Source organism: Camelus ferus, chromosome 6 (genome assembly GCF_009834535.1).
Source record: "Camelus ferus isolate YT-003-E chromosome 6, BCGSAC_Cfer_1.0, whole genome shotgun sequence".
Lineage (NCBI taxonomy): Eukaryota > Metazoa > Chordata > Mammalia > Artiodactyla > Camelidae > Camelus > Camelus ferus.
The window spans coordinates 29,421,669-29,435,182 of record NC_045701.1 but is presented as its reverse complement, the minus strand read 5'-3'; the positions used below and the strand labels follow the sequence as shown (position 1 = coordinate 29,435,182).

Below are 13,514 nucleotides of genomic sequence, written 5' to 3'. Positions count from 1 at the left end.
AAGAGAATTCTCAGAATATAATATTCTGAAAAAAGCAGGATAAACATGAAGAAACCATAATACCCCAATTTTGTAAATATATACTTATATTGAGGCATAGAAAAACACTAGAAATAAATATACCAAAACATTACTAAAAATTATATCAAGAGGTGATTTTATGGGTGATTTCTACTTATATCTCTAATTTCCATATAAATTTAAATAATGAGCATATTTTTATTGAAGAAAAAAATCATATTTTCTTAAAGAAATAATAAAATAGCAGGTATTTCACATCAGAAGTAATTGAAATGATAGTGTCCATAGAATAAGAGCTGTATTTCTCAATACCTTTTTGATTGTACATGACAGAACCACAACTTAAACAACTTAGGCAAGAGGATGAGTATATTGGCTCATTTATTAGCTTAGCTAGTGATCAAATAGAGTGCAGGCCAAGAATGAAGCTAAAAGCCCAAGAGAGCTAGAACCAAGAACTTAAATACCACCAGGCCTCGGTCTTTAAATCCTGTATCTTCATCTCTCACATATCTTTTTAAAATTTTACCAGATTCAATTTCTGCCAGCAAGAAATATGATTGCCAGCAGTTTCTAAATATCATAGCTCCAAAGGGAGCAAGGCTTGCTTTCTCTCTATTCTCAATTCTAACATCCTGGGGAAAAGCTTAGATTTGGCCCATGTTGGTCAGAAACTCATACTTGCACTATTCAACTGTGGCCAGGAGATAGGTCACTATGACTTGGTTCAGAAGCCCAACCTTTGACAAAACAGCGGTGGTCAGAGGTGGGATCTACATGTCTTCTTATAATCATACCACATTTGTACTGCAAGAGAAAGAGGAAGGAGGTTGCTGATTTGGGCAAACAACAGAGTAGATGTACACTAAAAAGCAGTTATTTCTTTAGGAAAAAAAAGAATGACCTCAGTGAAGTTTTAAATTAGATGATACAGAAACTCTTCATTCACTACTCAGCTTGGGACTCTATCTTGTCATGGTTATAGACCTGACACAAAGGCCAATAGAGAAAAGATTGGGAGAGCAGGCATTTCTTTAAATCAACACACACAAACAGTGAGGAGTATGGGAATCCCTGCTAGATCTACTGAACATTATTTAGTCAACAGGAGAGAAAACCCAGTGAAACTTTCATTTTAGAAATACCACTTCCAAACAAATTATAGGGCGGCTGAGTATAAATGCTAGCTGATAAATATTGATTTTCTAAGTGTTCAAAAAAGGACTCAAAAAAATGAATAAATAATATAAGCTGCAATGGAAATCAAAAGAAAAAGCAAATAAATTATCAAGTGAGATCAATTATGAGGTAAATAAAGACCATGTATAGGACAATAGGAATACTGGTAAACTGGTTAAATGTATGGAGTATGCATAAGGATGTGTAAGGTTGAAAGTCACTTGCACTACATCTTTGAGAATGGACCTTGATTATTCTTTGTTGAAATAGGTATGAATTTAAATTTCTAAATTTGTTGATGCAAATACCTCATTCCTATAAAACAGAATATAGTCATATACAAAAAAAAACCCTCCCAAACTAAAATTTAGCTTGCAATGACTCAAATCACTCAAATGCAACAAGAATAGTTATGCCAGCAGAAGGAAAAGAAGAACCTGGCTAGTTACATATGGAAATAAGAATATTTCTGTAAGAGCACAGGGGTTAGACAGTCTGGGATACAGTAAAAACAAATGTCAAAAGTTAAGACTTATGATGACCAGCCAGCACTGTCCAGATAAAGGGTGGACTGTCCTAAGTATCTTATTTTTCCAATTGTGATGACAGTCATATCCTAGTGTGGAGATATAGGCATTAGTTATCAAAATCTGATATGATTAAATACTTGAATAATTCAGCTAATTCCTATTGCCCTGATTCCCTGCTCATTATTGTTCATATCATTGCTTGACCTCCCAGAAATTTCCCTGTAGTGAAAGAACAAGTTACACTTACGTTATGTATATACTTCCATCTAGAATTAATCAATTTGCATTCCCTATATAACTCATGGTGACACTGAAAAGACTGAATTTCGAAGTCTAGACCAAAGTAAATTCATCAAGGTAATGATTCCTGAGACATAAGCTTTCACCAGAAGAAACGTTTTACCACACCACATGCTTCCTTCAACCATAGGCAGCAACCCAATTTCCAGTTAAGACTTTTTAAAGAACCATATTATTTTAATCTGGGACACCTAAATGTTAATGTGGTACTTGGAAACTTCTGACATTGAAATAATAGAAATTTAACGTTACTCCAAGTTTATAAGAAACTTCATAAAACTTCTATCATTTAAGAAATCCTTCTATAAATAATAAATTGACTGAATACTTTTCTCATTGCCACTTTCATTTCTTTGTTCCTGAATGTATAGATGATTGAATTTAAAAAGGGAGTGAGAACTGCATCAAAGACAGCAAGGAATTTGTCTAGGTGTGATGTGGAGTGAGGCCAGATATAAACAAAGATGCAAGGACCGAAGAACAAAACCACCACCATGACATGAGTTGACAAAGTGGAGAGGACCTTAGATGAACTACCTGAAGAGTGTTTCTGAACAGTGATGAGGATAAAAAACGTAGGAGACAATCAATATGAAGAATGACCCCAGAGATATAAACCCACTGTTGACTGTGACCATGAACTCTAGCCTGTAGGTATCTGTGCAGGCAAGTCTGATGAACCAAGGAAAGTCACAGTAAAAGCTGTCTAATATATTAGGGACCACAGAATGGCAATTTAATAACAAAAACCAGCTGAATCACAGAGTGAATCAAGCCAATTATCCATGCAGCAACCAGAAGCAGAATACACATTTTTTGGCTCATAATAGTCAAATAGTGAAGAGGCTTACATATGGCAACGTATCTGTCAAAGGCCATGGCGATGAGCAGCACCATCTCCACACCAGCAATGACATGGATGAAGAAGATCTGAGTGATGCAGCCACCAAAGGAGATGACTTCACGCTTTTTGAAAAGGTCAGAAACCATCTTGGGAGAAGTGACAGAAGAAACTCCCAGGTCAATGAAGGAGAGGTTGGCCAACAGAAAGTACATGGGGGAGTGTAAGTGAGGGTCAGAAATCACAGTGAGAATAATGAGGGAGTTTCCCATCATGCTTGCCACACAAAAAATGGAGGCAAACAAAAAGAGAAGTTGGCTTTCCCAGAAACTGGTGAGTCCCAGGAACACGAACTCTGTCACCATGGAGTGATTTGCTCCATCCATTGCTTTTTTTCAGCTGGAATGTATTACAGATAAAGAAAATTAAGAGAAACTAAAATAAATGTTAATAATGTTCTATATTATAATGATTAATTATATAAGGATCATTACACTGTGAAGACTACATACTCCCTCAATTCCTTCTCAGGGCCTTATCATCACTAAAGAAGCACCTTACCTGTGGTCACCTAAAGCAGTAGAGTCATTTCCACATGCAATATTCCTACATCCACAGCCTTCAGGACTATTTACTTATAAACAAGAGAATGGAACAAATATGAGAACATAGTAGTGTGCATGGCAAGGACTGGGAGGGGCAGGGAAGGATGGTATAGCGCATCACATAGAGAAGAAGAAAGAAGAGGTGGAGATGGCATGTGCCAGAACAGTCTTGTTTTTTTTATATTGTTCATAAAACAATTCTTCAGCCAATCAAATTGTATCATTTCTTAACCTTACCTCATCTCAGGCACATAATGTCTTTTGTAGTACATCTTAGACCACTACCTACAATCACATTTGCAATTCACACAAAGCCCACAGAGTAGAGGTGAGCATAACAGAACCAGGCATAGGGCATAGGGGTGACTCTAGATTGTGTCAGGCCCAAGGAAAGGGTAGAATAGATATTCATGGCACAGGGTATCTGCATGGGTGCCCAGGAGTACAAATGAAAGTACCTAGTAGGGTGCTTAGCAGCCAGGACAGGGCCCAGATGTGCAAAGTGTGTGTTATGGAGGGGTTGGGGTAGGGGGCATTATTATGTGAAGTCAAGGAATTTAAGGAAGCCAATTATCAAATTGATGAGATTCTTCACAATCTCTGAAGTTTGTGATACAGCTTAGTTATATCTATTGGAGCCCTACCTTTTAGAATTCCCTGGGGATGAAGAAATGCACCCTGATGTCATGGTTGTCTTTTAACAACTGTTTCTCTCCTGTCCCTCTATCTCCCTTAGCCCCTTTTTCCTTCTTATCTCAACTCTCTGTTTCAAACTTCCCAAGTATCTCGGATCTGATGCCAAGTCTGACTCTCTCCTGACCCTAACTCTGGGCTATTACATGAATCTCTCTAGTTCTTACCCATTTTTGCAGTCACCATATGAAAAATACATTATCTTGCCTGTGGGTCAAACGCTTCTGTGTCTCAAGCTCTCCTGTTCCCTTAGTATTTGGATGCTTCTAAAAGGTGAATTGAGTTTGAGAAAAGGAGGAGGTTGCAGCACTAAACAATAAAGGGCTAGTAAAATAAAGGTATACTATTATACAAAAAGCCTCAGATCTAGAAGTTTCAGGGAAGAGAAACCAAGCAATGGGGGGGGGGGGGGAGGATCCCAAAGCTCTGCCTTTTAACAGATGTGTTTATACAGGCACATAAACACATACCTCAGCTGTGCGTGATGAATGAAACTGGTCATGAAACTCTTATCCCACAAACCTCATTAGTGGTCATCTAGTCCAAGAATCTAAGTTTTCTAGTCCACATATGGCTTTGAATTCTGCATACCAGAAAAATTAAAAAGGGAGAAAAAGATAAGCCAAACCTAGATCTACTTAGTCTAAACAGTAGCCACTAGCTACATATAGCTAACATTAGCCACTAATTACTAGTTCATTATTAAATGAATCTATTTCCTTGTTGCACTAGCCACATTTCAAATGCTCAATAGCTATGTGTAGCTAGTGGTCATGTATTGGGTAGTTCAATATAGAACATTTCCAATTACTGCTCACATTATAAAGGTAAATCAAAATCACATTTCTTGCATGAAAATTACATTAATAACTCTATTTTATATTGAACTCTTCCCTCTCTTATTCCTAGAAGTCAGGAAGCTTAAATTTTAATTGAAAAAAAATTCCCACATAAAAATAACCCACAGTATATAGCCTCATAGGAAAAGCTCTAGGTGTTTGTTGTTGGCAAGGAAGGATATACAAGAGTCCTCTGGGAAATTCAGAGACAGCTTTACATTTGAGAAAGGACTCAATGTGAGTTTAAAAAAAAATTAGTAGTGGTTTAATAAGATGAGAGGAGAGAGGAACGCATTCTGAGAAGAGATAGTAACTGATGCTTTACTTAGGGAGCAAGTCCTTTCCTACTTATCTTCAATCGTTTCAATTTCATAGATTCTCCCTCGTCAAATATATTGTAAAATTGAGAAGGATAAAGATCATTTCTTCTGGCTCTTATGTTTCCTAAAATACAGAATGAATAAAGTAAAAAAAGATTTCTTGATTGATTACTCAATAAAACTTCTCTGAAGTAAAGCCATTTTTTAGGACCATAATTTTCCACAATTACCGTTTTTCTGCTCTAATATCTTTTTCCATTAAGTCCAGCAGATAAAAAGGAAGTTTCCAAAATTAAAGCTGAGCATTAACACATTTCCAAACCACTCTCAAGAGAATGGCTGATAACCCTTTGCTATTCATTTCCAGCTGTAGAGTAGGCAGCCTCGTCTCAAGGCTTATAGTGGTCCTTGCTTTAACTTCTGAAGTTTTAGAAAACAACAAGAAGCATGTAAAAAGAAAAGAGAGGAGGGAGCAAAAGAGTGAGAAAGAAGTAATAATTCCAACAGCAGCCAGCAAAGCAAGGAACTTACAGTTTCTATCTCCCAGGTTTCGTGATACAATTAGTCATTTTCTATGCCATTCTTAAAGTCAGAGAAGAAAATATAGATATCCTTTCACCATATTTTTAAAGTTTCTGAAATACTTAATGATAGAATTTTAGAGCTGGAAAAATATACATTATTTGCATGGCATATATTTACTAAGCACTCTCACATATTTGATCTTTATAATGATCTGTTGTATGGATATTTCCAAAAGCAGGATTATTTTCATTTATAGATGAGAAAGAGTCTCAAGTTCAAAAGTTAGTAAGCTTACCCAAAAACCAAAAATCAAGCCTTCTGATTCCAAATCCACTGCTATTTGACTATATCATGCATAATCTAAAATAATTATTCCTATTATAATTTTAAATAAGAATTTTTTAAATGTATACCTTGAAACTTGCACAATGTTACATGTCAATTATACTTCAATAAAGCTGGAAAAAAGGAATTCCATTTTACTTAGAAGAATATTCTATTCTAAACATGTAAACATCTAACACAAACATAAATTAACTTACCCAAGATTTCATAGCTACTAGTGGCAAAGCCTAAACTTAAATCCACATATTATCACTATAAATTAAGAGGAAGGGAGAAAGGTGGTTGCTGATTAGAATGGGATAGAACCAAAATACAACAAAGTTTTGGTGCCAGTAAAAGATTCACCAAAGTCAGAGGACTATTTATTCATTAAAAGCCATAATAATTGACAGATCAGAAAAATCCCAGCTTGAGACAAAAATTTGGAAGTCATCTAACACTTTAAATCATGAGAAAAAAGGATTTGTTTAAAGGATAACATACAAGGAGATAAAAGAAAGTTAATGAGGAAACCATATATGACCCCAAAAAGACCAAATACCTTGTATTTGCCACCATCCTTATTATATTACTACTATTTTTATATGTTATCTGCCTCTAAAAAGCCTTGTTTCTGTGTACAATAGAAAACAAGGGAGAAAGGAATGTCAAAAGAGCAATGGCTGTCACTTTTCATATGCCACAAAAAGATCAAAAAGAAAAGGACTAAGAAAAGGCATGGATTTAGGGCTGAGATATCTTTGGTGCCATTAAGGATAGCAGATGAAATCAAACAGTAAACAGAAAATCAAGATTGCAGAGAGATAACAAATTGTGACCAAGTGGAGAAAGAAAAATCAGAAATGACAATTCCAATAATATAAGAGAAAAGGTTTGGGGGGAAAATAAGGCAATGTGCTATATGCACAAAATTTGTAGAATGGCAGAAATCTGTAAACAGTTAAGAGACAAATAAAATGTCCAAGCAACATGTAAGAATCTTGTTGAAAATGGGAATCATGAACTTGGGACAAAAGCTAGCTGGAATTCTTTTGTGACACCACTCAGAAAATACTCAGGAACTTAATAGAATTTTCAAGTAGCATATTTGTTTGGCATAGTAAGCAGAACAGAGTATCAAAAGAGACAGAGATCCTTGGGGTTAGAGGCCACATTGAAATTCTTTAACCAGTTTATACTCTGGGCAATACCACAAGTGAAGCCAAAGATAACCTGACTATGGAGAACACAATACAGATCAGAGATCTTAAAAGTAGGGACAGCAATTGTCAGCTTCTGGTAACTACTTTTTCTCCCCATCTTGATTCTCCAAACTGGATTCTCATTAAAAATCAACTTCACTATTACATAATGACTACAGTTAACACGGATATGTGGTACACAGGAAAGTTGTTAAGGGAATAGATCCTAAGGGTTCTCATCACAAGGAGAATATTTTTCTTTTCTTTTTATTGTATCTATATGAGATGATGGATGCTCACTAATTGAAGTAATTGAGGTAATCATTTCACAATGTATGTAAATCAAACCACCATGATGTACACTTTAAACTTATACAGTGGTATACATCCAATTATTTCTCAATAAAACTAGAAAAAAAAAATCAACTTCATTTTCTCCACCACCACGACCTACCTAATCTATCAAAAGACCTCAGATGCAGCATGATCATGGAATCAGAGACGTTCTATAAACTAAAATTTCTCTTGCATACAAGCACTGCTCACATCCAACTACCTACTTTCCCTAGGTCAAGAAGCTATTTAAAATATTGCCACTTTGAAAGAGGTGACTAATGAGCTGTAGTAGAAGGTGGTGACTGAGTGATGCATCAGAGTGCTGGGATGCTCAGACTGAGGTCATCAGGCCAAGGGAATTGTCTTATAGGATTATGAGGGAGGAAGAAAAGAAGTGTATGATTTTCTTATAAAAAATAAAATTTACCATTTTGATTTTTACATACTTTCTAATCTTTATTTTATTACATGACCCAGGGGAATTTCTAATAAAAGGGAAAATATATTTTCAAATTTTTAAATGGAGAAAAATCCAACACTTTCCTGCAAAAACAGGTGCAGAACTTAGAGATCTTGACACACTTTGTCAACTAAGTCTCTCTTTGGGTTCAAAAGTCCAAAAGCAATTCGGAGCAGCAAGAATGAGTAAATATGAAAGACAAAGAATAATAGAAAAGGATGTGAACACCTGGAGTAGAAAACAGAGTAGAAGAGAGACAGGGTGGAAACAGAGATGGAGAGGAAGAGATGTCTGTTCATACCCTTTACTTCCTGGAGAAACAATAGGAAACCAACCACAAGAATCGTTAGAGCACAGCAAATCTGAAAAATACAGGATAATTCACCAAAAGACTGTTATAATACAAGGACACACAATTAAGTGCATTAAGATTATTTAACCCAAAATAAGGCCCAAAGTGGGAGAGGGATAAATTAGGAGTTTCGAATTAGCAGGCACCAACTACTATATATAAGATAGGTAAATAACAAGATCCTACTGCATAGCACAGGGAACTATATTCAATAGCTTATAATAACCCACAATGAAAAAGAATATAAAAAAGAATATGTATGTATGTGTAATTCAATCCCTATGATGTATACCAGAAACTAACACAGCACTGTAAATCAACTGTACTTCAATAAAAAATAAGGCTCAAAATACAATTTTACTGGATTTAAAATAACTCAAATATGAAAAACATTAAAATAAAATGTTTTAAATAATGGAGTATTAATAATTACAGACACATACCTTTCTCTGCTCTAGTAATTCAAAATAGTAGAACCAGTAGAAAACAAAAAAATAGAATGAATTGATAATTCATAAAGAAAATTAAAGGTCAATAAATATATAAAACATACAAAACTTAGAGGCAAATGTTGAGGATACATATCTTTTGCCCTTATATAATGGAGACACACAAGGATTATCCAGGAGAATGTACTTAATTCATCTCACTTTTAAGCATTGATTAAAGGGTATAGACTTAGTGAAGTTCCCTTTTGACTCATAGCTTTTTGCTCAGTAGAGATGCACATAATTTCTGTCCTGTGGAACAGGTAACCTCAGATATTGATGGCCTGTTGAACATTAACCAATTACATCTAATATCACAACCATGCTAAAACTTCTTTGCAAAAGTGCCCATAAGTACTGTACCTTTTTTCCAGCTTTATTGAGATATTATTGATATACAATGTTGTGTAAGCTAAACTGTACAATGTGATGATTTAAAACACATATACATTGTGAAATGATTACCACAATAAAGTTATTTAAAACCATCACTTCAAATAATTACCACTTTTATTATGTGGTAATAAAGTGTAAGATTTACTTTCTTAACAGCCTTCTATACATATAATACTGTACTGACTGTGGTCACTATGGTGTACATTAGATCCCCAGGACATATTCATCTCACAGTTAGAAGTCTGTTTCCTTTGAAGAACACCTCCTTACTTCCCTACTCCCTACTCCCCTAGCCCGTGGCAACCACTATTTTACCCTCTGTTTCTGTGAGTTTGGTGTTTTTAGATTCCATATATAAAGAAAAACATACGGTCTTTCTCATTCTCTATCTGACCTTTCACTTAGCATCATGCCCTCAAGATCCATCCATACTGTTGCAAAAGGCAGACTTTCCTTCTTTTTATATCTAAAAAACATTCCATTAAATAGATGATAGACATAGACAGACAGATAGACAAACAGATGACAGGTAATCTCACAGCTTCTTTATCCACTGATCCACTGATGGACACTAAATTACTTCCATGTCTCAGCTACTGTGAATAATGCTGCAATGAACATAGGCAAGAAGATAGCTCTTCATCATAGTGATTTCATTTCCTTCAAGTATATGCCCAGAGTGGGAATGTTGAATCATATGGTAGTTCTATTTTTAACTCTTTGAGGAACTTTCAGACTGTTTTCCATTGTGGCTGTACCAACTTACATTCCCACCAACAGTGCACAAGAGTTCCCTTTTTTCCATATCCTCGCCAACATGTGTTATCTGTTGTCTTTCTGATAATAGCCATTCTAACAGATGTGAGCCAATATCCGGCTGTGGTTTTGATTTGCATTTCCCTGATGATTAGTAATGTTGAACATGTTTTCACGTACTTGTTGGCCATTTGTATGTTTTCTTTGGAGAAATGTCTATTAAAATCTTTTTCCCACTTTTTTGATTGGGTTGTTTGTTTTGATATTGAGTTATATGAGTTCTTTATATACTTTGGATATTAACTCTTTATCAGATAGATGGTTTGCAAATACTTTCTCCCATTCTGTAAGTTCTGTCTTTTCATTTTTGTTGGGTTTTTCTTTTGCTGTGCAGAAACTTCTTAGATGGAGATAGTACCACTGGTTTCTTTTTGCCTTGGTTGTTGTAGGTTTGGTGCCATATCAAAATACTGTTGTCAAGACCAATGGTAAGGAGCTTTTTACCTACATTTTCTTCTAGTTGTTTTACATCTTAGGGTCTTACACACAATTTTTAAGTCCTATTTTGAGTTCATTTTTTGATGCTGTAATTTAGGGGTCCAATTTCATTCTTTTGCATGTGAATATCCAGTTTCCCCAACACCATTTATTAAAGAGACTATCTTTCCCATTAAGTATTCTTGGCTCCCTTGGTAGATATTAGTTGACTATATATGCATGGGTTTATTTCTGGGCTCTTGATTTTGTTCCATCAATCTATGTGTCTGCTTTTATGCCAGGACCATATTATTTTGATTACTATAGATTTGTAATAAAAACTGAAATCAGGAAAGGTGATGTCTTCAGCTTTGTTCTTCTTTCTCAGGATTATTTTTGCTATGTAGGGCCTTTTGTGATCCCATATGAATTTTAGGATTGTTTTTTCTAGTTCTGTGGAAAAAAATACAATCAAAATTTTGATAGAGATTGTACTGAATCTGTAGATAGATTCAGTATATAGATGGACATTTTTAAAATACCACTTCTCACAATGAACCCAGGATATCTTTCCATTTATTTACGTCCATCATTTTCTTTTATCAAAATCTTGTAATTTTTAGTATACATATATTTCACCTTCTTAGTTAAATTTATCCATATTTTTGATGCTATTTTAAATGAGATTATTTTATTTCTTTTTCAGATAGTTCACTGCAAGTGTAAGAAACACAAGTGATTTTTGTAGGTCAATTTTGTATCCTGCAACTTCACTGAATTTTTTTAACAATTCACACAGTTTTTTGGTGAAATCTCTGGGATTTTCTATACGTAAAGAGGGACAATTTAATTCTTTCTGCAAAGAGACATTCACTTCTTTCTGATTTGGATATGTTTTATTCCTTTTTCTAGCCCAACTGCTGTAGAACTTCCAATATTATGTTGAATAGAAGTGGCAAAAGTGGTCACCCTACTCTTGTTCCTGATCTAAGAGGAAAAGCTTTCAAACTTTCATCATTATATGCTCTTTACTGTGTGTCTGTCATTTATGACCTTTATTCTTTCTACACCTAATTTGTTGAGAGCTTCTATCATGAGATGTTAAACTCTGTCAAATGCTTTTTCTGTATTTATTGAGATAATATAATTTTTATTTTTCATTCTATTAATGTGGTATATTACATTTATTGATTTATGTATATATCAATCATCAAATTTTATACTTTAAATTCATATATGTAACAATAATATAGCAATAAAGATGGAAAATATATATAATCCATTTTCTTAATTTTAAGATTATCTGTCTTTACTGATGGTTGTTGGAAAAAAAAAAAAGCAAGACTTATAAATGTAATCATTTAAGCAGTTATTAAGAGAATTGCAGTTGCTCACTTAAGTTATAATAAAGTATGTTTGTAATTAAAAGTAAGATTTGTTCACTAAAGCTATAAACTACTCATTACTCCTGTGATAATTAAACCCATAACCATTAAGTTTTGTAGATTTTCTTGCTAGCTAGAAAACTTCAGCCCCTAAGTCACTATTCTCTATGCAGTTCTACAAAGTAAAATCAATTCAAACACCAAAAAGTCCTTTTTTTTTTTTTCCAGAATATGGGGTCTGCAATTCAGATAGCAGCTTCCACAATAGGATAAAAAAACAGACTATTATAGCACTGAATCACAAGTGCACCAAAAACTTAGAACTTGAACCCTTTTCATCAGGTTTTCCAGTGAAAGCTGCCTGCCTCTGCAGCCAATCTGTAATTTGAGATGCAGTCAATTTGTTTTGTTTTGCTCTGAGTTTTTTTCCTGTAAATTTGCTGGAAGCACTAATGAGATAAGGAAGAGGAAATTCATGAAATTACTGGGTAAGGATCCAAGGGGATACAATGCTGTGAAAAATGGTACCTTTGTACTCATTGAACCTTTATCAGACTGTATCTAAAAGCAGTTTCAGGAATTAAGACAAAAACAGGAGAAATAAATTCTGAAGAGTAATAAATTCTTAGGAGCAAAGCCAAATCACAATGACCATGTGATTAATCATGAAAAAAATCACAGGAATGTTGAAAATGCACAAGCTAAGTGAACAAACATTCTATAAGCCGTGCCTCAACTTAAAAAGAAAATTAAAACCCAAGTAAAATTTGAGGGAGTCACTAGTGTAGGGGTCTTAAATAAAGCACGTGCCTTCACATGTAACTTGTCTGAATTTCCATTTCATTGGTGTGGTAAAATAAAAATTAAGAGATGGGGGAAAAAAGTATTTATTGGAAACACTGCTTTAAATCCAACCCAGCAACAGACTGAAAAATCAAAAACTGGCAGTTCTGAGGAAAAGTGGAGAAAAGTGGAGGAAAAAAAAAAAAAAAGAATGAGTCAGTTAAAGGCAAAAGTCCATGATCTGATTCTGTCCCATACTGGGAAAACAGTCTCTGAACTTTGCTGGTTGGTTGGCAATATCCAGGTAGACGGGTTAGGTAAGCATTAACCCATTGGGCTAGCTCTTAGCGGTCTACTGCAGGTAAGGGTCAGAGACCAGGCTGTGTCACTCATTTAGGTCTGCACAGGTATCTGCAGAGCTAGTTGGCCAGGATATAGAGGTAAAAGAGTAGTATTTAAAAGGCTAAAATCATCACAACAAAAAAGAATACAACAATGAATATATATATGTTCACGTATAATTGAAAAATTGTGCTGAAAACTGGAAATTGACACAACATTGTAAACTGACTATAACTCAATAAAAAAAATGTTTAAAAAAAGTAAAAATAAATAAATAGAAGGCTAAAATCATGACATTCATACAAAGTTATTTAATGAGGGACTAAGTAACATATTAAAACCAGTTCAAATGGGAATCTG

The 13,514-nt window shown here is 34.6% G+C and overlaps 2 protein-coding genes across 3 annotated transcripts in view; both read right to left on the bottom strand.

Moving 5' to 3' along the window:
- Window positions 1–13,514, bottom strand: part of LOC102505575 (olfactory receptor 11G2) — a 442,453-nt gene that overhangs the window by 421,459 nt on the left and 7,480 nt on the right. The window lies entirely within an intron of this gene.
- LOC102507852 (olfactory receptor 4F3/4F16/4F29-like) lies at window positions 2,320–3,291 on the bottom strand. The gene is given in 3 exon segments (XM_032481602.1): window positions 2,320–2,601; window positions 2,603–2,749; window positions 2,751–3,291. Coding segments are annotated over 3 exon segments (936 nt in total). The 5' UTR covers window positions 3,258–3,291.